We start from the raw sequence: 27,115 nt of genomic DNA on the forward strand, positions 1-27,115 counted from the left end.
GATAGAATGAATGATATTCTTTCATTCAATTCAACAGATTTACAGCTTGATGATTAAACACTACATCCTCAAAGCAAAATGTGTGGGTGGTAATGTGTCTAACATCGAGACATGCATGACTGAGCATAAGTGAAATCAAAACGTGAATATGGATTGAAAACAAAATGTTTTGAAGAAAAAAAAAATCTGAATTTTTGTCGTACTCATACATTTGCACTTGCATAAATCAAACTTACATAATCATTAAAACACACAGCTTTACAGCACAGGGATACAGTTACAGCTTTAAAGTTAAAAGTCTAATTCTCACAGTGCATTTTGCAGCAGCACAGAATTTTTAAAAGCAAAAAGCTCTTAAAATGACATTCACAATCATCATAGGTAGTTTAGAGATCCATGAAAAGGAGGAAGAAAAGGAGAATGCAATGTTCAAGCAATACAGTGACATTATGAACAGGACTCCCACAGGAATGAAACCCTCTCTGAAAAAGAAGTAACCCAACTCTCAGAGATGGTTTGGAATAGCAACAACTTATACTAATCCCTTTCGTTTCTCAACATAAAACATTATTATTAGACTTGCAAAAAAAAGCAGGTTTACCTTCACATTACTGTTTAAATGCTAAAGTAAGTGGTAAAAGGAATAGGCCATTTTTACGACAATTTCCCCCCAACAGAGCACAATTATGAAAAGCTTCTACTGTACCAACATATATACATAAACATTTATGTATTACTTTTTCACATTCACTTAAACCTTATGGGTGTAAAAGGAAGAGGATGTCTTTTAGAAAACACACACATACAACCACAAACACATGAAACACAAAATAGTCAGTGTTATGAGTCAAGCAATCTTAACTCCTGAAGAAGTAAAAGGTTTACGTTTCTGAAATCCATTTTTTCAGTCACAGTGGTTTTGCTCTTGGAACAGTTGATACATAAGTATTGACAACAATGTGATTTTTTTTAAATGCAGAAAGGATATTTCAGGGGACTCTGATATAAACTGTAGAAGCATTTACACTTTCTTGGAGAAAAGGGACATTACACGTGTTTACAGATTTTATTGTTACTCCCATACTGAGGGCTCCCCTCCGCAGGAAGTTGTTATGCTTGAGACGGACAGTCTATGTTTATCCCTCAGTCGAGATAAGGTGCTCTCTACTTTGTTGCCTACTGCTTCTTTATATGAAAGTAAATACAACGTGGGCGATGCCTGAGAAAGTCTCTGAAGCCACCAGCAGAGTCTGGTCAACACAATGCAGAGCAGAAAAATGTAGGCTTGACCCCTTGGGACCTTTCTGTAAAATTGAGAAAAACCTACTGACCTTTTGGTCTAGTGCCAACCCGTGTTTGAGATTTTTGGTCTTAAATAAAAATACACTATATAGACAAAAAAAACAAAATAGGCTTCATTTGTTAATCTTCAAATTCAGGTGCTTTCTATTCCATTGCCACAAGTTTACAAAATCAATCACCTAGCCACGAAGTCTGCCTTTGCAAACACTTGTGAGAAAGCAGGTTGTCCTAAAGAGCTCACTGAATTCAAGTAAAGGTACTGTAATAGGACACCATCACTGCAGCAATTAAGTTTGTAGAATTCTTCCTTCTTAGATATTCCAAAAAATCAACTGCAAGTGATTTTACTGCAAGTGGAAACATTAAGTAACCGCAGCAACTCAGTCATGAAGAAGCAGGCCACGTAAAGGTACCGAGCGAGGTCGGTAATTCTCTGTAACTCTCTGCTGACTCAGTAACTTCAGAGTTAACATCAGCTTGAGAACAGTGCCCTGGGAGCTTCATGGTATGTGTTTCCATTCCTGAGCAGCTCCTTTAGGTGGCCCAGTACTTGTGTCCATATCAAGTGCTTGATGTACCAAATTTGGGTTCTTCACTGGATTCACTCATGCTCGTTCATAATAACCACTGACACATTAGTAATTAGCATTGCACTGGATCTGCTACACATTAGCATATGTTGCACATACAACAAACATTGACATCATTAGCATTTAGCTTGGATCACCCCATATGGAAAATAAATTTCCAGCCCCATTGTCTCCATTAGTAAATGTTTCCTAATATACAGAAAGTTCTATCACACTGTGATTTAGTTCTATATTTATTCTTATGCATAATAAATTTTACTTGATTAAATTTTAATTCATATGTTTTTTAATTCATGTTTCATGACACGCAAATACATTTTCAGTACATAAGTTGTAGTATGAGACACACAAGTCTTTCAAGACATACAAAATATAAACATTTCCTGTAAGTTAATTCAATTTCCATATGGGGATATCCATGGTGGCAGACTTGTTAAGGCTATTCTGGGTTATGGGCAGTGGACAGTTCAATAATAATCATGTATATCTGTTACACACATATGTCATCCAAATAAACTGTGTAAGCAGGCCCGTTGCGTGAGCTAAATCTCATGTCATCCATGCTTTAGACACAGATAATGCATTAACAGACTTACTGACTTACTGTGCCTTAAAGAAAGGGCCGACTGATCGAGATAAAAAAACAAACAAACTATACATTCATACATTTCCATACAGCTTTCCTCAACTGCATATATTCAGATTTTACAGTATGTCATCCTTGGGCCTGACATGACTGTAAGTGTTCCTTAGTCCCAAGTCACAGTGCTGTTTTAATGGCACAACTCCCCTTGCAATGTTCAAATAACTTCCGTCCATCAGTGGAAAGTTAACAGTTAGTGCAGTCATTTTTTCCAAAGTTAAGGGAGAAATTTTAACGGCAGCGCGTAGATTTAAATTGTGACAGTCTTGTCTTTGTGCCTTCAAATACTAGGTGCAGGAATTTTGGATTCATACATTCATTTCATTTTAGAGTTTTCCTTAAATGTTTTTTTCCATATAGAAATGTCCTCCAGCCTCCAGGCCATTACCTTGCACTGCCATGGGTTTTTGTGGGTCATCGAGGTAAATTGGAATACATGTTGGTTGGTGGAACTGACGTGTCTGGTGGATTGCGTTGTATGACATTGTCAAGGGGTAAAGACAGAGCGCAGTGTGCTGTCGTCTTTACGGCTCCTTTACTGAAGCGGAAGCTCAGCAGAGAGCAAAGGTGGCGAAACACGGACTTGCGGCAGATGATAAAGACCCAAGGATCAACGATGGGGTTGACCGCATAGAATCTGAAAGCTATCAGGTTCTCTTTGTCACCGCAAAATGGATGGATCGCATTGATAAAGCCTGCAATCTGTAAAGAAAAGACAGAGAGAGCGTCAAGGTTAGATGCAATTCCTGTGATTTCCAGCTTACAAGTGTAAACGTTTCTGTACCGTCTCTTCCACAAGGCCAAGGTCAAGAGTTAGAGAGAATTGTAAATTAAACAATCAAGATGTGTTTGAAGTGCAAAATTTCAACTTAATTCAAATAGAAATCTGCCCCTCCGGTGGTCCTCCTTGGGCTCTTGCACTCTGGGGCCTCTGGATGTCTGGGGCCTGGATCTCCTCCATGCCTGCTTCATGCCCTGAGGGACAGGGCTATGGCTCTCTACATCCTCTAGCAGACCATTACATGGGGAAACCATTTGAATACAAGCGCGCCGATCCACACAGGTGTGCACATGGGTGTTCACTGTTCGTAGACTTAAATCACACCTTTCTTGGCTGCTACTTCAAAGCACATTGTGCGCTGTCTGTCCTGCGTGCTGCACAACAACATTCAATATTTAGTATTTACTGCTGTTTACACTTAGCTAGATTAATGCGATGGTGTTGTGTATAGTATGTTGCTTTGTTTTGTTTTTTTGCTTGTTTTCTATTCTTTTTCTCTCAACAGGTGATCCCGGAGATATTTTTTCTTCCCCCCTTTCTCACTGTCCCTCTCCCCTTTTGTTTTTCTTTTCCTTCCTCTTTCTTTCTCCCTTTCCTATCCCTCACTCATGTCTGTCCCGTCTGTAACAACTGAAAATAAAATAAATAATAAAAACAAAGGTCGATCAAATGGACCAATACGGCAATGCCATGATGATCCATTTGGCAAAATAAATCCATTGGGTATCCTTGTTGGTCTTCAGACAACAATTCTGACGGCTAAAGAACCAAATGGGACAGGCGGAAAAGAAAAAAAAAAAAAAGAAATCTGGCATTTTTATATCTAGTTCTGCATTCTCAGAAGTTCAGAATTAATGAGACAATCAAAGCAGTTTTATGGCCAGGTAAGACCTGTTCCCTTCAAAGTACTGAATTTGTATGTCATAGCTGTTCACTGTTGTGCGGGAGGTCATCATTAGGCTGACAACCCCAAATAGTCTGGTGTATTGTTAAAATTTTACACCGATCAGCTCACCAACACCAAAAGACCTGAAAGACCACAGAAGACAACTGAAGTGCGTGATGACAGAATTATTTCCAAGGTTAAGAAAAACAACTTCATAGCATCTAACCGAGCCAAGAACTCTCTTGAGGAGGCAGATGTATCATTGTCAAACTTTATTATAAAGAGAGCCTTCATGAATGGAAATACAGAGAGTTTACAACAAGGTGCAAACCACTGGTTACACCAGGGGTGGGCAATCTCAGTCCACGAGGGCCGGTGTCCCTGCAGGTTTTAGATCTCACCTTGGGTCAACACACCTGAATCACATGATTAGTTCGTTACCAGGCCTCTGGAGAACTTCAGGACATGTTGAGGAGGACATGTGGACTGAGATTGCCCACCCCTGGGTTACACTCAACACCAGGAAGCTCAGATTAGACTTTGCCAGAAAACATCTAAAAGAGCCGACACAGTTCTCTAAAATAATCTTTGAACGGATGAAACCAAGATGAGCTTGTACCAGAATGATGAAGACAAAGGTATGGAGAAGAAGACAAACAGTAATAAGTTATTAAATGGTAACAATGTACTTTTAAAAATATTAATACGAATTTTTGAGAGGAAACTTCTTGACAGCGGAAAGTTTTTGGCACACGATTAAAGATATTAAAGAATAAACGTTGTCTCAACTGGATGGAGACCATTCGAAGCTTCCTCCAGCAAATAGAGCAGAGTCGTCGGCACTTTGTTGCTAAAGCCAGATGAAAACTCAACTGCGTGTTCAGCATCAGTGTCAAAGGAGATGGCAGTTTATCTTGCTGTGCAAGGCTTTAACAAATGTCAGCATCATCACACTCGGTGTAAGCGCATCTTTAAGTTTCAAATTTACAAAGTGTTCCGAAAACAGACCCACATAAGGCAGCATGTTAAAACCACATCTTTTTCCTGTATCGACCTTTATGGTATGACAGACTGGAGAAAAGCAGGCCAGACAACAGCAGCAGCTGGCTGCTTACAAAGCCAGGGCAGAGAGAGAAGCAGCAGCTGGCAAAGCATCTTTGTCACCTCACTCCCATTCTCTATCAACAATTCTCCATTTCCTCCACGAAATATCCAACAAACATTCTCTTAATTAATGGCTTCTGCTGATTGACTGCTTTTCTACATTGGTGTAAATGTTTCCATGTTGCTAGGGACTGGACTGAAAACTAATAAGCAAGAAACATGAGAGAGGCCTGAGGGAGAGTCCAGACCCAGTGCAGGGACCAGTCACAAGCATGGCTGCATGCTTCGCACACTTATCAGCTGGCTAAAATCAACCAAACATGATATTTCACCTAAAGATGTCTGGGTATGCCGATGACAAACAATTAAAAAAAAGACAACAGAGAATAAGAGAACAACCACACCCAAAATAACAGCACTTATCATGTGATTTTACCGAAGGCGTTGAGCTCAACCGTATAACAAAATCAAAATCCTGGAAGAGAGCCGTCATCCTGCATGTGTCAGTAGCAGTTACAGTTGAGCGTGGAATGAAATACTCTCCAGATGTTTTTGACTTTTTAGGAAGTAAGCATGCAATTTGAAGTCGTCTAAACTTTCTTGAATTGCACAACTGATGCTGGCAGATTCTAGCGGATTTCACAGGCTTAATAAATGGCAGATAAGACACGGAGGGATTTTACGAAAACACATCTGAGCTAGTGTGTCCTCAACTTCCTTTCACACAACAACACGTTTCCTTTTTTGCAGGCGTAGACTGCAAAATTTCACAATTTACCTGCTGCCACCACTTTATTAGTAAGTTTCTCTCCTCCTTGTTACTACATTAGTAGCAACGGGTAGTAAAATAAAAAATTTAAAAAACTCCAGCTTTAGTAAAAAACAGTAGCTTCCAAGATGGAGTTGGAACTCAATAAAATTATCAATGTCGACTGTGTGTAAATGAAATGCCAGCAAACTTGAAAAATAGTCACCCAAAGCATGTAAGCAGGAAGTTACTGCAGCATCAAGAGCGGTAATAAAACTTTGAAAAATTGGGGAGCGGTTATTTAATAAACTCATCTGGAAGTATTCACAGAGTTTTGAATGTTTGCTTTGTTAGTTGAGAATTAATTTGTTTTAATTCATCACTGCGTGAAGCGGCTGTTAACTGCTTTGTGATTGCCAGCGTAGATCACGTACATTACTAGTCTTAAAATTGGCTTTTGTTACCTAGACATCAAAGGTTACACTGAAATACACACTGAAAAATTGAAGATTACTAAATTCAAACAAACAGTTTGAATTTAGTAAACTCAAGATTTATGTATCATGTGTGCGTGTGGAAAAGGGCCCGGGTGTACAGATGTCAGCACAATTTGGTGGCAGATACATTTTAAAAGCTCTGGAGAATCATAGAGAAAGATGTTTGTAGGAACGATAAAGAAAATACAACAACACCTTTAACTATTTTGGCTTCTGACCTAGGAAAAGGTCTCATGCTGGCAGTAATTTCTTATTTGATTTAATGTTTCAAACAAAAATGAATCTTGGCATTAAACACACTAACAAACACAATGACAAATGCTTCTTGTGCTCAATGCAAAGTTATGGTACCCTTAATTCATCACGCGGCACTGCCAGAAACATTTCAAACAGACTCGTGTGCTCTGCTACCTTCCTCGCTATTGTTGTCTCACGCCACATTACCACCCTCGCTCATGCTTCTGGTCCCTGCATGCCACCCTGCCTCTTATGGTGCTCTCGGCAGGCTTTAAGCCCCGCAGAGACAAACACAAATCACGAGCCGTCCACTCAAAGCACTACAGGCTGTGGGGCCAAAACTGATGACATGTCAGGCTCTCCTTAAACAGGAGCATATTAATGGATCTGTCTGTGCTTAAAGAGCAGGCCAGACATAGAGGGAAAGCATCATGGGGGATTATTTAGGAGAACAGAGAACCTGGGAGCTGCAGGGAAGGCGTGATAAAGACATATAATGTATCATATATGTACTGTATATAAATCTAGCCACCAAAGTGCCGTACATGTGCAGTTGCATTCACCTATCACCACCCACAGCCTTGCAAATTGTAATGACAAATACTGAATGAAACAGAACCTCGTCTCTTTTTTAGCCATGGAGATATTTACCTTTTAACCAAATACTGCATCTTTTAAAGCAGGTAAAAAAATCGATGGATTTTAAACATTTCACAATTATACGCAGAAAGCTTTGGAGGGCACTGTTACCAGACAAGTACCAGACTATTATTATTATATTTCAGCTGATGGTTTCACATCCAGCCTATTTTACTTTGATATTTTGACAGCCCTCGGACTTCTCAGTATGGTTTTAGCTTGCCTGCATGCAGCTTTCTCAATCCTCAGTTCCTTCCCTAACCACCTCTCCTCAAGTCTTAATCCTACCCAGCAGAGATGCAAAGAGAGTGGAGCCAAGGCAACAGGCATATAACAAAATGAGGTATTTTTGCTTAGACGCTTAGACAATCTGAATGAATGCAGAGACTCCTTTATTTACAGACACACACACACACCCCCCTTCCCCCACCCCCACCACCACCACCAATGCCATGGTTTGTATATTCCAGCCGTGTCACGCACGTCTTTCATGCGTCATGGGTAAAAGCACTTTAGCAGAGGATGAAACACCTGTTCACCCTCGAATATAACTTGTCCGACAAGCCTCCTCTCTCCTCTCTGCCAGATGCATTTTAGGAATTGAGACATCCTTCAGCATGGCATATTTAGATTGATTTCTGGGTCATGGTAGTGATGAAAGACAGAGGAGATGAGGAGGCACATGGCATCATTTGCTCTGGTTTGACCGGAGATGCAGTTATCCTTTATTTAGGCCACCCGTATTTTGTTTTGGAGATTTTCTTTGGTTTTATTTTGCTCAAATTGTTTTTTGTGGATCTCGCTTCTTTGTTCTGACAGTCTTCATGTACCTGGATCCAGGCCATCTGTTGTAAATAAGGCATGTAAGACACACATAGGTTGCATGTAAGATGGTTGATGATGGCTGCTTCATTCAGGAAACAGACCACATAATGGATTTCTACACTCTACAACCCATTACTGCCTATCGTGTTGTCCTAGTGGACTCCCCTAACTCTGTCTTCCTGATCCTGTTTCACTGCAGATTATTCTGAAACTTTAGAGCAGACAGTGCAGAGAAAACGGGGCTTTCAGAGATCATTTACAGATCGATTACAGTCTCTGAAGGAATTAAAATTTTTGGAAAATATGCGTAATTACTTTCCTTCCTAGAGTAAGAAGAGAAGCTCAATATCAATCTCATTGGCGCCTGTTAAACCTGCAATATTTGTTTTGGGTTTTTTTTAGTTGGAGAAAATGAACTATTAATACAAAACTGACATCGTATGTGCAGCTTCTTTCATGTTTGTATTCAATATTTGTGCTTCTTTAACTTCTACAGAAAACAGCTGCTTCTTTAGTTACCTAATGCACCGCAGTGTTCGCCGCCCGGTTGCTTGCTTTTCAGGAATTGGAAAGCGTGTTGTGTAGTGTGAGGTTGCTCAGAGTGTTTCCGTTAAAAACACAGCCTGTGTCAGTAACACTGATCATAGCTTGAGCTAGATCTGCATGAGTCTAAAGCTATGACTCCCACAATTTACAATACACGAACTCATTTGATCTGTTCTTAATACAAAAGCACTGATTTTAACAGGTTTAAGTATGGAAGTGGCTTAATGTGTACTGACGTTTGCCACAGACATTATTGTTTAACAAATTTCTGCACTTACAGTTTTGTGTTATCATCATTTCAGAGGACTTCACACTTACAGTCATTTCATGAAGCCGAATCCTAACATTTGATCTGAACCTGACCTGACCTTTCACCGTAGCCATCCCCTTCAAGGGTAAGCTAGCAGTAACACAACACATGCAACCTTATTGCCTCAGGTTGATTCATTCACTTACATTTTGCTCTGAAGTGATTCAGTGATGCTCTCACTGATGATATTCTGTTTCCTTCAGCTTCATAACTTGCTTACAGCTGTTAGCCTTTACAAGCAATAGTGAGTCATTTGCAGACTTTTTGGTTCACTTTATTTAAGTCTTTATGAGAAATCTAACACACCCATCCTCCATGGAATACATTTATAGGCTTGAGCTTGATTAATGCTCTCATCTTGCTTTTTTGGAAACAAATGAATCATTTTGGGCTGTAGAGTTGGCAACAGCACGAGAGCACAATTTACCAAAGGTGCGTGAAGCTTTGCTGTATTTCTGTTTTTTAGCCAAAAGGTTGCATTAGTGCAGCGACAAAGATAATCGTACAAAGATCTATAACCATGGCATAGCATGGAGGCATCTGATTCATTCAGCACTTTAAATGAGGTGAATCATAAAAACTACTAACTACACACAGATGAGCCATGACAGAAAAATGAACGGCCTTTTTATTGTGCAACTCCCTTTAGTGGTGTTTTTCCATGCCTAACATACAACACTGGGAGAAGGGCTTCTGGGTCCTGTGGGATGCACAGCAAGGACTCTGTGCTCCTCGAACTGTTCTTGGCCAGTTTGTTTAGTAAAGCTTGCATGTACGCCGTGTCCTGGTAGGGAAAGGGGGGCACATGTTCATGTAAGGTGCCATTAACACAGGATACACTTGGTTTGGGTGGCACATGTTAAAATAACGTCCATATAAACGCCAGGACCGTACTATGTTTCGCTTCACCTTTCAGTGTTTTCTTTATTTATATTGTGGCTGAACTGTGTACATATTCGTGGCTTTATTTTTGAAAGTAATCTTTTACTTTTAGTGACATTTTTCCACATGCAGTAAATTGGTGGAAATGTGAGTTCACCCAAGTGTTTTTTTTCCCTGTTTAGTTTTCTGAGTTGTCACTTCTCTTCAACTTCACACATCAACGAACCTTATCTCTGTTTTCTGCCCGTGTGTATTTATCAAAAGATTCGTTCAAAACATGACAGCAGATTTATTTTCTCGTAACTCCGCTGGAAGGTCAGCGAAAGGTTCACCACAGCACACTGCAAGTTTTAAAGTTCATTGATCCATTGATCATTGGAGATTATAGGATTTCCACGAACAGCTATGCAGGAGTGTTTTCTGTGTTATTTCTCCTGAACGCCTTAAACAGAGCAGCACGAGACTTAGTGACATAAAGGCTGTCTGAGGATGATTATCTCTGAGGATGATTATCTCCTGAGATCCTGAAGTTGTTTTGTTTTTGTAGTTGGTGAATCATTCAGTGTGGCACTATAATGCAAGGGTAGACAGTTTTTTTGTTGTTGCATGTTTTCTGACATTTGAGGTTAAGGAGAACGTACAGAGAGGAAAAATGAGTGGGTGTTTCCTGCCGACACCGTCTGCAGGATATACATCTCTGGTGCGTGTACAATGGCTCAATGGTAACATTTGTTTTGCTTACTGACTTTTTCACAGAAAACACATCCCAGTCTTTAGAGATTATTGTTAAGCTGTTCATTTCCACGAAAGACATTTCCAGAAGACAAAAAACTATATGCTGCAATAAGTGACGGTAGTATAGTCAGTCTATATTGCTATAATCAGACATACTTCATCAGGGGAATTACACTGTCTACACTTATGGTCCATTAGTGAGCTTCCTCTCTAAGATGTGCCCAACACAGTGAACTACTGCACCTGAAAACATTAAACCTTTTACGATCATTATCTATAAATGACTTCTGAGAATAATGGACTCCCTGAACACTCATGCATCAATTCAACTGTCTGCAAAGACCACAGGGCAAAGTAATATTACATTTAACACGCATGCCTTGGTATCGCAAAAAAACTGACTCCTGTTTTAAATAGTACACAATGTCTTATACATTACATGCTTTCTAAGTTCGTGGAAAACACATAAAAGTTTTAAGACAAACCTTTATTATCTCTTTAGAATTCAGGGCCAAATAAAGCTGTCACTCTGAACTCTCTCACAATTAAATCCTGTCTACGGAGCAGGATGTGCCAAATGTGTAGGAGTTGTCGTTTGCTTAACAACTGAAAAACAGAGGCTGGTGTCAGAACTACACTTCTCAAACTCCCCAAAAGAGGAAGTGGAAGAAACCGTGAAACCATAAAACTCCACTTTTCAAACTGTACAGTGTAAAATATGAGACACAGTGTTTTAGCTGGGCAAATTACAAAACCTTGAGAGTGTTACAACAGAAAAAGCTGTAGACTGACACTTCCTCTTCATTGGAGATAAAAATGCTAATTTTCTCTGCTGTATCTGATGCTGCTGTGGTCTAAAGAGCTTGGAAAGAAAAGCGCCTGGACTTCTTTAAGTTTCTTGAAGTTTTACGTTTCAAGAAACTTAAAGAAGTCCAGGCGCTTTTCTTTCCAAGCTCCTTAGACTACGGTGACCTGGATGACTGAGAACCTTCACAGACATGATCCTACTGTGCTTTTGTGTATTGTTGACAGGGTCATATATGCCCTTTGAAAACAGCAGGAGTGTATCTTTTGAAATAACTTCAAATCGAACAGAATTGCTCACAGTAAAGTGTAACTGTTGTTGACTGAGGCTGTGTTTAATGCCACTAGTGGAGCCAGATGAATTTAATCCTGGTTGCGACATTCTTTCACAGAGAGCCATCTGGACGTCATCCATGTAAATTAACCGCACATAACCGAGGACTATGAACTAAATCCCTTGTTGCTGTTAGCAGTGAAAAACATCCACTGGAACTAATTTGCTGTTGCTTTAAAACATCAGTCCTATTTTTTTGTTTGATTCATTGATCTTTCATCCCTGTTATGGCATTATATTAACTCTGGTGATGTGATGATATGTGACATGGTCACGTAGTCAACGGGTGACACAACCAGCTGGGGTGGAGGTAGCCGGTGAGCGCTCTATGTTTTAAGCACTTTGTAGCTGATAAAGCCACGATTCAGTTATTTCAATTATTTTATTGCTTGCCATCCCAGACTAACTTTCATATAGTTATGAATCTATACAGCAGTAAAATAAAAACAGTGGTCAAGATCCCAGGAGGTTATGATTAGCACACTGTGTTTCCACCCACAGCAGGTGACAGCTGATTTCCTCACTTTACTGCAATTCCAATAAAGTCTGTTCAGCTGACAACTGTTGCTTTTGTGTTGACTATATTTATTAGACGAACATCACTGGAAGCGACTGTGTGTTTTTATCACTTTCGCACAAGGTAAAGTCGACCTTTTTTAACTGAGGTCATTTTGATCCAGCTCATCACCTTTATTGCACAACAGTGACAGGAGAGTGAAAGTAAAATATGCATTTTTTACATTTAAATTATGATGATGATGATGATGATGAGATGATGAGATAGCCTTTATTTGTCAGTTGCAGGTCTTTTGCCAACAACCGAGATGACAGACCTTGCCGACCGTACATACAATACAAACATCAGTTTGTTTCCAAATACTTTAAACGTTCTGAAGACGCAACCATAAAAGAAAGAATACATTACTTTCATTAAGCCTGTCTTTTGAGCTACCATATTATAATTCTGTAAATCGTAGGCCTACTTTCTCGTCCTATATTTTGGATATTTTTTAGCACTACTAAATGAATGGATGCTGTCCACAATGAGGAGCGTGTGACATACAAAGAAGAATTCCAGGTCTTAACACGCACAGCAGGCCTTTATTTTGGGCTTTTCCAAACTGGTTCTAACAGCAAACCAAAGCCAAATAAATCCCTCACCGTCTTTAGATGTTATATTTTTGGGATTAGCTTCATTATTAAAGTAAAAACACTGTAATATAAATCTCATTAAACTAAAAGCGCAGCATATTAGCAACTATTCTGGTTAAACACAGCCAAGAAAGTTACAACTGCATCGCTATGTGGTTTTCACCCCCTGTATGGTGCAGTTTTAAAGGTTATTAAAACGGTTTGCATAATTCATTTATTCTGCTAATGCGAGCTCCAAATAACCACAAAGCGCTTCCTTTATGAGGTCTGTAAGTGACTATTGCTAAGAGCTTTGTTTGCATGTTTATTTGGATCTTTGATTAAATTTCTAACTGGCATCCTGATCAGAACAGCTGCAATTCAGCATGATTCATTGTCATTGTCCATCTCTTGGTTTTTCCCACTGAGCTGCTGGGACCAAGAATCTACGTGCCAGGCTGTGTGCTGGGTGTGTGTCAGCTGGGGATCAGCAGCATAGCAGCATCAAAGGAAACCTCTCAAACAGAAGATAATAACAAGGATTGAAGTCTGGATTACGGCACTATCGAAGCACACAGAACAGACTCTAAAGCAAAGCTAACTGTTACACAACTGTGAGACAGATTAACCAAATGAGACATAATGTACACAAAGAGTGAGAAGTGAAGCCAGCTAGTTGATTCCTTATGTTTTCAGTCTTTATTCCCAGATAACAGGCTCGTGCTCACACACACGCACACACATGTTATTCATTAACTATCGATTAATAACTGTTGAATAAAAGTTTTGAATGATTCTGTCTCGGTTTCTAGTTCTGTTCTGTGTAGAAGAAACATGACAGGAAGAAGAAAGTTAGATATTTTGTATCACAGCTTTTTAAACTACATGCATTCATTTCAGTTTGAGTGTTACAGAAAAAAAAAACACAATTAAAAAAGTACCTTGCCATGTTACCTGTGCACAATTTTTATCAACAGCAACTTGTCTGTAATAAAAAAAACCCAGTTCCTCTACTTAGGAAGTTAAGTCTCATTTCCATCAGTGAGGGGCACACATCTAAAACTATACAAATAAAACTATACAAATACACCCTATGTGGACTGGCTATTTGCCAACATGATGTATTTTTAGGACTCTCTGGGAGAAGATGAGAGCAGAGGAAAACTTCCCATCATATTCTCAAGTTCGCTGCAGAAGTAAACATTAGCCAGGGCGCAGTGACCCCCAAAATTTCAAACCACCAATTCGTCACTACTGTCTGGTTGCAATTATGTTGTTTCGTTTGTTTAGTCCCTGTTGTCTACATACTCTGTCTTAGATGTGTTTGAAGGCAGAAGTCAATCCACGCACAGCTGAAATGCATTTTGGAAAGAATCACAAAGAGGATTCATTGACGTGTCCCCCCCCACCCCTCATCCATCAGCTCCACCCACAAAGATTTTTTTAATTTATTGATATCCTAGATCAATGACTTCATTGTAATTCTATAACTTTATGTGATGTGTGGAAAGTACAGATGCTGGTGCTGACGTATCCTGTCTCCGTGTTGAATAGTTAGAACAATGCTCTGATTTCATTAATAGAAGAAGAAACCTTCAGCCGCTCCTTTGTGATAAGGCATCACTACAGCAGGTTAACATGTTTGGGTTAGCAGAGCTCTGCACCAGATGCCCTTGTTTCTCCAGCTGGAATCAAACCAGCAAGTTTCCACATGCTGAGCAAACATGTTAACCACTGCACTACCGAGCCAGCAGTCTCTGTAACAGGAAATTAGTATTACATTTTTCACTGTGACACTAGCAAAATTATTTTGCTTTCTCATGGAGATTTTCTTTTCTCTTTAAAGGACTTCAAAAGACTTCCTCATGACCCAAGCTGAGGGCACATCTGAGCACATAAAATACACACATTAATAGGATTTATTGAGATGAGAAAGGTCTTTACAAGAAATATCAGTAACCTGGTTAGTCATACATGATTCTTACTCAGCTGGACGATTAAATTAAAAGCAGGTTATGTGAGAGTCAGTCAGTTGTAGACTGTTGACCGAACTATTAACAGTTTTTACAGTTCACAAAGTTTTTTTCTTCCTTCCTCTTTTGGGGCCCCTCCAGCGGGCAGCGTGGCCAACTCAGGGATCACCCTAAGCAGTCATTTAGTTGGCCACGCTAAAAACCAGCCTTGCTATGATAATGGTTTTTAACTGCAGCAACGGTTTCACCACATTATTGAACTCGAGTGTCAACTGCTTCCCTTTTCAAGTGTCCTTCAGCACATCAACAGATGCTCTGCGTATTCTGCCATTGTTATCGTCTGTTTGATATGAGGGTGTTGTATTTCGCTGCTGTGCCATTGTGCCAGGTTGTTTATCTCCTGATGCTGCAGACAAGGCGGAGTATAAAACAAGAATCCTATTGTTCTCTGGAGCTGCTAACATAAGGAGACTAGACTTAGCTGTATTTACTTAAGCTAATCATCAATTGCAAAACACAGATATGTGGTTGTGTTTTGATAAGTGGATATGAAAATGGATTTGAATTAACTCTGGATGCCCAGGCGGAGATTTGTGTCTCCACCTGGGTATAAAACCAAGGGGCTTTTGCTTGTTAGGTGAACGTGTAAACCACTACACTGTGGAGCCATTATGAAAAAGTCACACCTGTGTTTTTCAAATCAAAAATACATTTTTAATTACACAATGTATGCCTGGGGGAAATGTGATTACTGTATGTACCAACATATCATTTTATATCATTTGTTCTATATAAAGTTTTGCCTCGTCTTGTGACTTTCCTCACAATCCGAAGCAACTACACAAGCCCTAAGGTTGAGAAACTCTAAACTTGGGTGTGGAGCACATTTCACACAACAGCGTGTGAATAATGACACTGTTGACAGAAAGGCAAATAACTGTGCACACATGTGGCAAAAAAAAAAAAAAAAAGCCAACTACCCAGAGCTCTCAAAGTAAGTGTATATGCAGCAAATGGCTAAATGAAAAAAGGGGTGCTGGTCCTTTCTCTTGTATGCACACCAAAGCATGACACCTTACATCTGTTTGGACCAAATGCCTATGTTCCCGATAAGAATTAGCAAGTGGAAAAAAACTGAATCCTTCATAGAGTTGCTGATCTTTTGCTTTGATTGTCAAGGCCTCAGCCACATAGGTTTAGTGACCATGCACAGTAAGATCAGTAGAAAGAAAATTTATCAACAAATGTATATGCAATACTAACAGACTAAACACATATAGAATCATACACTGGATCACTGGTTTCTCTACAAGACATTTTACTGTATCTACCATAAATAATCGCAAATAATTCTTGCTGGGTAATCCAGCTGTGAGTGCAACTGGTTGCCAGCCTCTCTGTATTGGCCTTGGTTAGACTGACCTGTCCAGGGTGTACTCCCACTTCTCGCCCTGTGGTAGGTGGGATAGACTCCAGCTGTATTACCATCAATTATCTTAAAATGCTGCAGAATTAAGGGGCCTGTAATCTCAAGCATTAGCCAGAGTGCAGCGGTAGTGTGAAACTGTTACATTTCATAATGTCTTGTCCTTCCAGTTTTACCACTGAAGTATTCAATATGTAACTACAGAGAAATGTGTGGTAGACAATCTGGCTGGAAGTAGAGAGATCATTCAAAGGACAGAGAAAAAAAAAGTGTAGTGCCATATACAGGAAATAAATGACGCGCAAAAGCGCAACAATCACTGTTTTGACATTTAGATTTGAGACAAAAAATGACTTGTATAGAAGAGTCTCTCATAGCCACAAATCCACAGTGAATTATCAGCCAGACTCAAGACAGCTGTTTTCAGCACAAAAGAAGATCCCCTGCAAGTCCCCTACCCTGCACCAAACAGCAGACCAAAAATGTCAGAAACTAGATGGTAAACAGAACATATAGCAGCTAAAGGAACAGATTTATTTTTACTTCAGGAGTTGGTCACAGATACAACTGAGGGACACCTTCAGAAACACAACATTAAATAAGTGCTTAGGCTGCTTCATACTTGTTGGATGTGCAAATAAGCAGCTATAGTTACGGCTCACTCCACTCCAAAGCATTTCGAGCTCAATCAAGCATGCAGAGTACAGTACAAGGTTCAGTTAATCACATAATCATCATCAGTCACAAATAATTTTTCATTCGGGGAACCAAAAACACATGAACAGATGATGACTGCTGCAGCTGCCCCCATCTGCTCCACATCTGTCTTTAGCCTCTTCCATTCATTCTATTCCTCAGCCATTAAAGACCTCTTCCACAGCTGCTCACTTCCTATTGTACTGGAGCCCAAAGCCATGTTCTCCAGCTCCCACACTTAACTGGCACATCAAAAGGTTTCTTCAGGAGATTCGTTGGCATCATATGTTGTCCGATTTCAAAATGAGTTCAAAGAAAAGGCAAACAGGATAAAACTACAGGTAGTACGAAGAAAAACAAGATCAACAAGCCTGCAGCCATCTGACTACTGAAATACAAATAAATACGCACATGCATGCGCATTTGTAATGTGCACAAAATAAATGCTTATTTTATAGCAATTATTGTTTTTATTGAGTTACATTTGAGTATGTTACTTATGTTAAAAATAAAACTGTTTGGGTAGAAATAGGAACGAACATTGATTAAATTGTATTACATATTTTTTGTGAACGAATTACTTGATTGATCAGGCAATATGTGCTTAATTTTTAATTTTTAATTTTATTGGTGCCCTTTTTTTCTTGTGGGTGGTTAAACTTTAACAATGTTTCCATTCTGTAATCAGAAAAAGCCTTAAGTGTACAACATAGAGCGTGTTTACCAGCAGCAAAAAGAAGATGCCCCAGTGCCCACTTTTACAAAAGCAATCCAAAGTAATTAATTACACATTTTACTCTGATGAAGCAATTACAATTGACTCGATATAGTTTTAACAGGACAACTAATAATCTCTTAAGGAAACTCCCCAACACTGTTTAGATGTTTGCATGTGTGTATCTGCTTATAGGCACAAAGGAAAGGAATCCTCTTTGTTCTTTTCACAAAGTCAGCTGCTGATTGCAAAGCATAATCTTTCCTTTTAGAGACAACACTAAACCTCACAACAGGGTGAAAATACCACAGAAACAAAAAAGGTTCTTATTTTCAACTCTGTCATAGCATAAGTACTTTTACACATGTAAGTACGACGCCCATGCTGCGTGGACTGTGGTATGGTATCCTATGCTGATGTCACACAGAGTGCTTTCCATTCTAGTTTATGCTTCCTCCTGTCCTCGCTCCTACGTGGTGTGGAAACAGTTTTCCCATAGAGAAGATGGGGAGCGAGAAGGGTCGTGCAGGAGGTTTTAACAAGAAAACACAAGTGCATTGCTTATAGAGGTGGCACAGTGGTTAGCACGGTTGCCTCACAGCAAGAACGACCTGAGTTCAAGTCTGCCATCTGTTTTTTCTGTGTGGGGTTTGCATGTTCACCCCGTGTTTGTGTGAGATCTTTCTGGATGCTTAGCTCTTGTTCTTTCTCCAGCTTGTCACTCAAGTTGGCAGTTTAGCAGAATTAAAGAATTCAACTGAGATTTCCAACTTTTGGTTTAATTTTAGACAACCTCTGGAAGGCATTTTAACTTGAATCTTCTGGATATGTCTGGATTTGGGAAATTCCCCTCTTCATCCACACTAATTTTCTCAATCTAGATCCAGTTGGATGCAAATAGGAGTGTCCCTGAAAAGCCTGTTATTCTGCATATTTTCAATGGCATTCAGGCTTTGGCTATGACTGGGCATGTTAATGCATGTAGGAACTCCAGGCGGTTTGGAAACTATTGTTATAATATTTAGTTGTATGCTTGTTTAAGTCCTGCAGGGGAACAACGAACATTCATCTAAATGTTCTTGAACTAAAAGCAGAATATCCTGTGAAATTTGTCTTCATAACATTTTGTTAACTAATACCTCAATCTTTCTTAAATCTATGACCTGACAAATAGTTTACCAATGAAATTTTTGTGTCTTTTAACAGAAGAACTGTGTGCTGCATACTGTTCCACATAGCATTTTGAAAACTTCACTCTGTGTGATTTCTCTTGCCCAGGCCTGTCAAACAATCCAGATTTATGAAGCGCTGTGATGATTCTTGGAGGAATGATGCCCTGTAAATGTGTTAAAGCTGCCTGCTGTTCATCATCTTCCCAGCAATCAGCCCTCTTGCCCAGTTAGCTCACAGCTATTGGATGCAAATTGATATTTCCATTTTTCTTTTTTCCAAATCACAGAACACACTGTGCTCCCGTCAGATTTGTATATCACTAGCCCCAGCAGAGTGAAAGAGAGACAGGGTTCAACAGGAGTTATATGAAGTCCAAAGACTTAACATTAAAGTAATTGAGGCTCTTAAATCAACGGTAACATGACGTATCTACTGTGAGCGGAATCAAAAAGAAAAAGGTTCGTTTTTTAAACACAATAAAAATGGAAATTTTATTTTTATTTGCTATTTCACTGCTACTGCCACTAAGCAGTGTTTAATCTTTGGTCTACATTTGACAAATGTGCAAAGGAGATGCCAAACTTTATACTACGGCTGTGGGCGACTAGTCGACTAGATGTTTAAACGTTGCTTGTCTTGATGGTCCGTACTAGAAATAATATTTGGGTAAAAGTATTATTCTCTGTAAATGGAAGATGCACACAAGCAAGGGGGAAAGTAAACAGACGATAGCAGCGCTGTTTTGCAGTACTCAGATATTAAAAAAATGAGCAGCTTATATGTCGGCTTTGTCAGAATAAACTGGAATCTAACCACGCAGCCAAAGCAATGTGTAACCGCATAATGATGCTAGCAGAAACTGAGGTTCTTGCTGCTAGCACTGTTAAAGCTCGCCAAACACTGTAATTTAATCGTTGTGTGTGCTAATGTCATACATGACGCACATTTCAGCTACATTTAAAACATGTTTGGTTATCAAGAAACTTGACTCATATTTCATGGAGCTCATTGGACAATGGTTAACTTTGTCCATTGAAAGTGTGCTCATTGTAAATGTTTCCTGACGCTTTTCCTTCTTTTAGTCTAGCAAATTATTTTGAATCCCTACGTCATATATCAGAACGCTGATGGTTTGAAAACGATTAAAACAAATAACTTTATTATTTAAATAACAGAAAAGAAGGAAACAACTTTCACAGGGTGACATTTACTGTCATTCAATTTCCAACTTCCCAGCCTCTAGCCTTCCACCTTACTTAGACGGCCACATGGTGGGTAAAACTACTCAGAAGATCAATGACTGAAGAATTAGTATGACCCCATTCGAGCTGTTATTTATTTATTTTTTAGATACAAATAACATTTTCAAAAGCAGCTAGCTGGAATTTATCATGGATTTTTTTGCACTCCCTAACCACACACACAGGAATCAATACAGATCTGATGACTAAGATGGGCATATGGCATCTGCCCTAATGGAAACCTTTTATGAATAAGTTAAAACATTAGTGATTAAATCGAGCCCATGCTGCTGCTGATACAGTTGCTCACTTAAAAAAAAAAACCTAAAAAACAGGAAAAAGCAAAGGCCTGCCATGTTTTTCATTATTCACAAATGGGATAATTGGGAACATTTCTAGCGAAAACAACTTTATTGAGCCAGGTATTGACCAGATGGGTAGCTTCAGGAGTTCCCATGGTGACACTACGAAGGGCATCGATTGGTAGGCTGGAGGAAACAGCCTTTAAAATAGAGATTACAATAGGTTAAATACTCACATGATTCTTATTGAGCTGTCAATTAATGCTTATAAACTTCAATGCCAGTATGTAACAGTCATGTTACTGTTAATTCAGCAGTATCAACTTGCATAATCCTGAGAGAGCGCTTTAAAACCTGTCCAGCTGCAGGAGATGATTTTTGTTTTTCATAGCTGTATTTTTAAACATTTTACAACCAACAGAGAGCATACCGGCAATAAATTTGACAATAAATCTGTAACAATGTGTCAGTATCTGCCTGAGATTAGCTCTAATTGGATAACTGAACCTAATAGTTTCCAGCTGTCTGCATCAATTGCACGGTATGAAAAGTGTCAGTGGGAGGTAATAGATAACATTAAGATCAGGGTCATAGTTTGACAAACTTGCTAAATAATGCTTATGCGAGCCAGGCAACAGTAAACTAGACATACATCGCCTTTCCTTCTTTGTCTCATAGATCGTGTTTTACCACCTCTCTGTCTGCAACACTAATAGTTAATCTTGCCGTACTCAGAACCAGACCTCAGAAAAATGCAGAGAAAACACCGCTTCATTTATTAGTGTCCAAAAGCCATTCAGCAGATGCAAGATTGTGAAATGTGATCTGTAAATACAAAGTCCACAGACATTATTTATACCTGTGAGCCAAAGACCATTGAAAATAATGAATGTGTCGTGATTCGATAAATATTGATATTCCCTGCCAAACTTGAATTTAAAAATGTAAGTGTTCATTTTCCAGTGCCTGCTTTTCATCTCGCCTACATCAACCCAAGTGGAGTGCAGAGCCACAGAAGAAAACCTAATTCTTTAAAGTATATTCAGTTCCTCAAAAGTGATCTGAGACAACAAACACTAACCGGAAACACATGCTCAATGTTTTTATTTCTTCTTTTTTCTTTTTGGACATTGTTGTTGTAGAAGTGCAAGAATTAATGACCAAATGAAGACTGTATACCTCTTAAGTGAAGCAGAGAAATTGAGAATATAAATTACACTTGAACTCTACATTGTTTTCATTGCAATGAACAGATTCAGACTTCTCTGCCCACATCTGCTGTGCCTCAGGCAGACCGACCATTATTAATCATGAGCCTACATCTGTCTGGAAGCTCTGACACGACAATCAAAACCACAATGTGAACAACCATACATCCACACACGTCTGCTGAGACGCTGCTGCAACGTTGTCTTTCATTATATATACAACGGATATCAAGCTTATAATTTAAGCACGTTGATAGCAAAACTTAACGTTAGGCTAAATTTGACTTTTTCGAAAACAAAGCTCAATTATAGAAATACAAAAGGAAAGCTCAAAAGTAAAACAATTTTCTATTTTTAACTTTGAAACTGAAACACAAACTGTCTGCATTACTTCGCAAAAGGAGGACCGTGTGCTTGCAAGCGGTGAAGTTGGAGTTTCCTGGATTCTTACTCAGAGTGTGAACGAGTATGTATCGTCATCCCTGTCACTCTTAACCATAACTCAGGGCAAGTACAATCACATGCACCCTAGGTTAGTCAAAGCTTTAGGGCAAATGTTACCACAAACCACCAAGAAGCAGACGGTGAGTAGACGGTGAATAGCACAAGCGTGACAAAATGCATTTTCAGCTTCCTGTAAACTAATTTATCATGAAACCGTCTGTTTAAGAATGAAAAACAAGGCTAATATACATATGACAGCACATGAATGCCTTTATAACACAATTCACACATCCTCTGTGAAAGGCAGGGCCAGACCAGTCTGCCAGGGTTGTCAGGTTGTCGGCACACTCCTCTTAAACAGAGGCAGATACCGAGCTGTGAAGAAAAATGCATAACACAAACACACAAGCAGCGACAGTGTGCTTTGTGTGGCAAAGGCTGCCATTAGGGACACACCTTTCATTAGCAAAGCACAACCGTTAAGGAGACTTCAACAGGGCAGACAAACACATACCACAACTTACAAAAACATCAACCGTCGCCATGCCACCAAACGCTTGCTATGTCCATAATAATTACAGAAGGAGGGAAAGGAATTCACTTTATTAGATGCACACAAAGTCAGGAAACCCTGAGGCTAAAATGACCTTACTCCTGTAAACTTTGCCTTCCACCAAACAGCACCTACTGAGCACCTACCACCTACCAACACTGAGGTGCCAAAATCTCCAGTTCCTTAAATTGGCACTTGAGGATCAAAAAGTGAGTCCAATCTCAGACTACAATGCAGAATGCCTGGACTTCCGCAGACATAAGCATTTTTGCAGCCTGACACACTTCACCCTCTTGGCTGAATGTTTTCATTTCCTGCACCAAAAAAGGAACAAAGCAAAGACCACAATGCTAAAAGCCTTAAAAAGTACTCACCAATGGATGAAGTCAGGTGGCTCCATCCATCTTATTTACAGATTACTTCAGACTTGTCTATCATCACTGCAGATAGTGCACAAAAACATCCACTACAGGCCAGTAATGATGATAACAATAACTAAACCTTCTTTAACATTCCCCTTTTTGTCTGTAAACTGCTGTAACCTCTTTTCATTTCACTGTGGAGCTGTGGTCATGTTTCAGCAAACTGCATAAAAGCAATCAGTGTGTCACCTCTTCTTCAAATGTGACTGTGTAGTAAAACTAAAAGGAAAAACAACATAATATCAGTAGCTTGCACAGAGGGAAGGTCAAATATAGACTCACAGTGAGCGGAAGTGAGCAGACCACAAAGATGACAGTGATGAGCGCCAGCAGCACCAGGTGATCCATCTCCTCTTCTCCCTGCCCAAACCAGGCCAGGCTCAGCCTCCTCTTTCTGCCCGTTGACCCGACCGAGCCACGGCGCAGTCTATGGCTCTTGTGCATCTTGCAAAGGGTGATAATCACTGAACCGTTGCACACGAACACTGCAAAGATCAGCAGTGCCGTGAGGGAGGAGTAGGACAGAGAGAAAGCCAAAACCAAGTTGGCCTGTTCATCCTCAGTCGCATCCATGTCAATGAAGCACCATGTCCCAGGGCAGTACTGCCTGAATTTACCGTAACCAACGAAGGGCAGTAGGCAGAAGGCCACAGAAAATAGGTAGATGAAGAGAAGGGTAAATTTAGCAAAGTTGCGGCGGATGTGTACAGAGTAGAAGTAAGGGTGGCTGATGGCCAGGCAGCGTTCCACAGCCATGGCGCACAGGATGAGCGTGGGTGCAAGGCCGAAGAAACTCATGGCAAAGCCGAAGAGGTTACACAGTCCTTTACCGCCCAGGTCTGTAAGGGACATATTGCGGGCATAACAGATGAATACAGGTGGGCTTAGAAGGGAGGTGCCCAGAAGATCTGTGAGAGCCAGGCCGGTTACCAAGATGCAGAACACAGAGGATCTGGAGCGATGCTCCTTCTGATGCACTCCCAGGATAAACAGAGCCAGGAGGTTTCCGACAACACCAAGCAGAAACATGATGATACTTGCGGCCGGTTTGCCATCACGGCCCACAATGCAGGTATGGTTACATGGTTCATTTGAAACAATGCTATTGTTCATCTTGTTGAGAAGAAAATAATAACCCCCTCAGTGTGGAATTAATAAGGAATTCCCAGACATCAATAGAAAATCTTGTCCTCTTGACAGCAACATTTGGCAAGACGTAAGACAGAGGAGACGTGTGGTGAGACTCATAGTCCTGTTTTGACTTAAAATATCAGAAGCCTCTTTTTCCTCCTCTGGTTGTTTCTTGTAGACAGTTTTCAAATCTTTCTGTGGAACAAAAACAAACAAAGAAAACAACGAATACATATCTTTAGTTCTCATAAACATAAAACTATAATCTATGGGAAACCCTAACCACGTTTTCCTTCACAAAATACAAAACAGCCACACTTTTCTGATTCTTCTTACGTCATCACATTGAAACTCTTAAAATATATCAAATCTTACTAAGAAATACTGACTCACCTTTTACTGGATCTGACAGAAAGCCCCCAACACATAAAAAGTACTTGAAAGTTATTTCTTCCCCTTTCGGTAAATCATTACAGGTAGCACGAGTCTGTTCTGGTGTGCTGGGTTTAAATGTACCGCTGCTGGAAGTGTCGGAAAAACAGAATGAATTCACGGACGGAGAGGAGGACTGCTGGCGCGGCGCTTCTCCTTCAAACTTTATCTCTCTGTTGTCGTTGTGCCTCCTAACCGGTTTCGGATCGATGCAGTCTAGGCTATAGTCCCTCCCACTGCACTTGTGACTCAGATGACATCTAGAGCAACAGGACACTTTAAAGCCGATGCAAAACCGTATTTAAATCCAATAGAATTTCGGTGCTTTCTAGTGACTATTAACCCTTCCCGTTCTAAGATGGTGTAGATTTCAAGATAGTGTGCATTTGCACCGAAATATTTAGTGATTGACATATCATAAATCACTAATAAAGATGGGGGTATAACTTAACTTATCCATTGTGAACCATTTAAATAATACCTGGAGTCTAGGCTGCAGTAAGCTAAAGTAAACTTAACTGTGGTTGGTCTATATATAAGAAATAGGAACAAGATACTGACTGCATATGTATTTGTGGACCACGCCCCCACCACACACACACACACACTTAGATTGACACACAGACTTCGTCTTGATGTGAGCTAAGAACAAAATGTTTAATCAGTCTTTTGTGTAAGTATTTGGTTTGGCAGAGTCTGACATTCATTCACACTGGCTGAGCATTTTGTGATGGGTGCAGCCTCACCTCTTCCAAACTGGTTTATGCTTAATTTGTGAAAGCTGTAGTTTCTGTTTTATTTGTACAGTCTGTAAAATACTGATTAGGAGAGGGCGGTGGGTCAATACAGAGGTTAATCCTTCAAGTGTGTTTGCTCTGGAAACAGTGCTTCACTTTGATTTGTCCATGTCATGTTGGCCACGTATTACTACATGTATTGTTTCTTACATGACGCCTAGACACACTGAAACATATAAAAGGGTTTACACAGTCATATGTTATTATTATATCTTCCTTAACTGGCCATTCTCTTGACTGATGTATGTGCAGGCTGCGCTTGGATTCCACTGAGGAGAAATGATCGGAGAGCAATACATATAACACTAGACGCTGTTATTTCATTTTGCCATGCTGTTTTCATCAGCAAATCAAAGGAAAATAGCTGGGATGAGATGTTTGCTGAAGAACATAAAAATCCTCATGTGCTATTACTTTAGTCCTTAATGGTTTGTTTCAGTGACACCTACAAAGGATACTAACAGCAGAGTCATCACAAACAATAGCCATGCATACAAATTGCAACATAGTAATTACATTTCACTGCTCACTTTCCTCTCAGAGTAATCCTATTCACGCTTGCTTCCTGTTGCTGTTTCTGTAGCTGACCAGTCATATTCATAACAGCAAAGTGCCGAGCTTCAATTATGGATAGAGTAATGCAGATCAGATTTCTCCTTGTGTTATACTTTGTCAAGTTTTGCAGAGTTACACAGCTAATACAGACATGCAGTTTCAGTCTTCTCAGTTTCACTTCATCTCTCCAGTATTCAAGCACTCCCTCCCTCCCTCACAAAGTTTACTGTTAACTACCAACTTGAGATCTGGATAGCACTTGAGTTGTTTACAGTTGCTTTGCCCATAAAGCAAACCAGGCTAGCAACTTTAAATAAACAACACACAAAGAAGCTAAAAACAAATGCAGACATACTTGCAAACATTCCTCAAACCATCAGATGAGTTTGTGAACATAGCAACCGAGGCGCCAAGATCATAACACTTGGTAAATTTAAACAACTGCTTATTTAGATACATAAGCAGTTTATAATAGGTTTAGCAAAGCTTTGGTTTACAATCAAAGCTGTAGGTGTTTGCTTGTATGATCTTAATTAATGACTAGATGGATCTGGCAACTACAGTTCAGATGAAATATGTACTCAAAATAAGAAATAATGGATGGCAAAATACTGGAAAAATGAAGAATGCTGTATGACGGACAGATTAGTGAGAGGACTGTAGGTGGGTGATTGGTAGATGAATAGATAAGTAGAGTAGGGGATGATATTTTGGATAATAAATGAGTGAGTGGGTGAATGGATAGATAACTGGTAGACAGAATGGATACTAGAAGGCTGATAATGATTATGAGTGGGAGAATAGCTGGATGAAATGATTAGATGTGTAATGACAGGAAAAATTATGGACAGCTGGATGGACAAACAGATTATTAACACTGATTGACAGGAGACCTTGGGATCAAACCACCAAGACCTCGGAGTCTGTTTGATTTGAAGTTGCAATCCAGAATTTTTGAATTCCCAGTGGTAATTTTCAACTGGAACATGCCCTCAAGTCAGATTTGCAACTTGGAAAGTCGAAGCGGCCCCACTAACCTTGACTTAACAGTCT

At 39.7% G+C, this 27,115-nt stretch overlaps 1 protein-coding gene across 1 annotated transcript; it reads right to left on the bottom strand.

Moving 5' to 3' along the window:
• Window positions 1-86: 86 nt before the first annotated feature.
• Window positions 87-24,865, bottom strand: ptgir (prostaglandin I2 receptor). Its single transcript, XM_006795389.3, has 3 exons — window positions 24,672-24,865; window positions 23,430-24,473; window positions 87-3,237 (listed from the first exon to the last, which is right to left on the bottom strand). The coding sequence occupies exons 2-3, from the start codon at window positions 24,258-24,260 to the stop codon at window positions 2,950-2,952; spliced, it is 1,119 nt and encodes a 372-aa protein (XP_006795452.2). The 5' UTR covers window positions 24,261-24,473; window positions 24,672-24,865; the 3' UTR covers window positions 87-2,949.
• Window positions 24,866-27,115: the final 2,250 nt, after the last annotated feature.

Source organism: Neolamprologus brichardi, chromosome 14 (assembly GCF_056152115.1).
Source record: "Neolamprologus brichardi isolate AB-2024 chromosome 14, ASM5615211v1, whole genome shotgun sequence".
Taxonomy (NCBI): Eukaryota; Metazoa; Chordata; class Actinopteri; order Cichliformes; family Cichlidae; genus Neolamprologus; species Neolamprologus brichardi.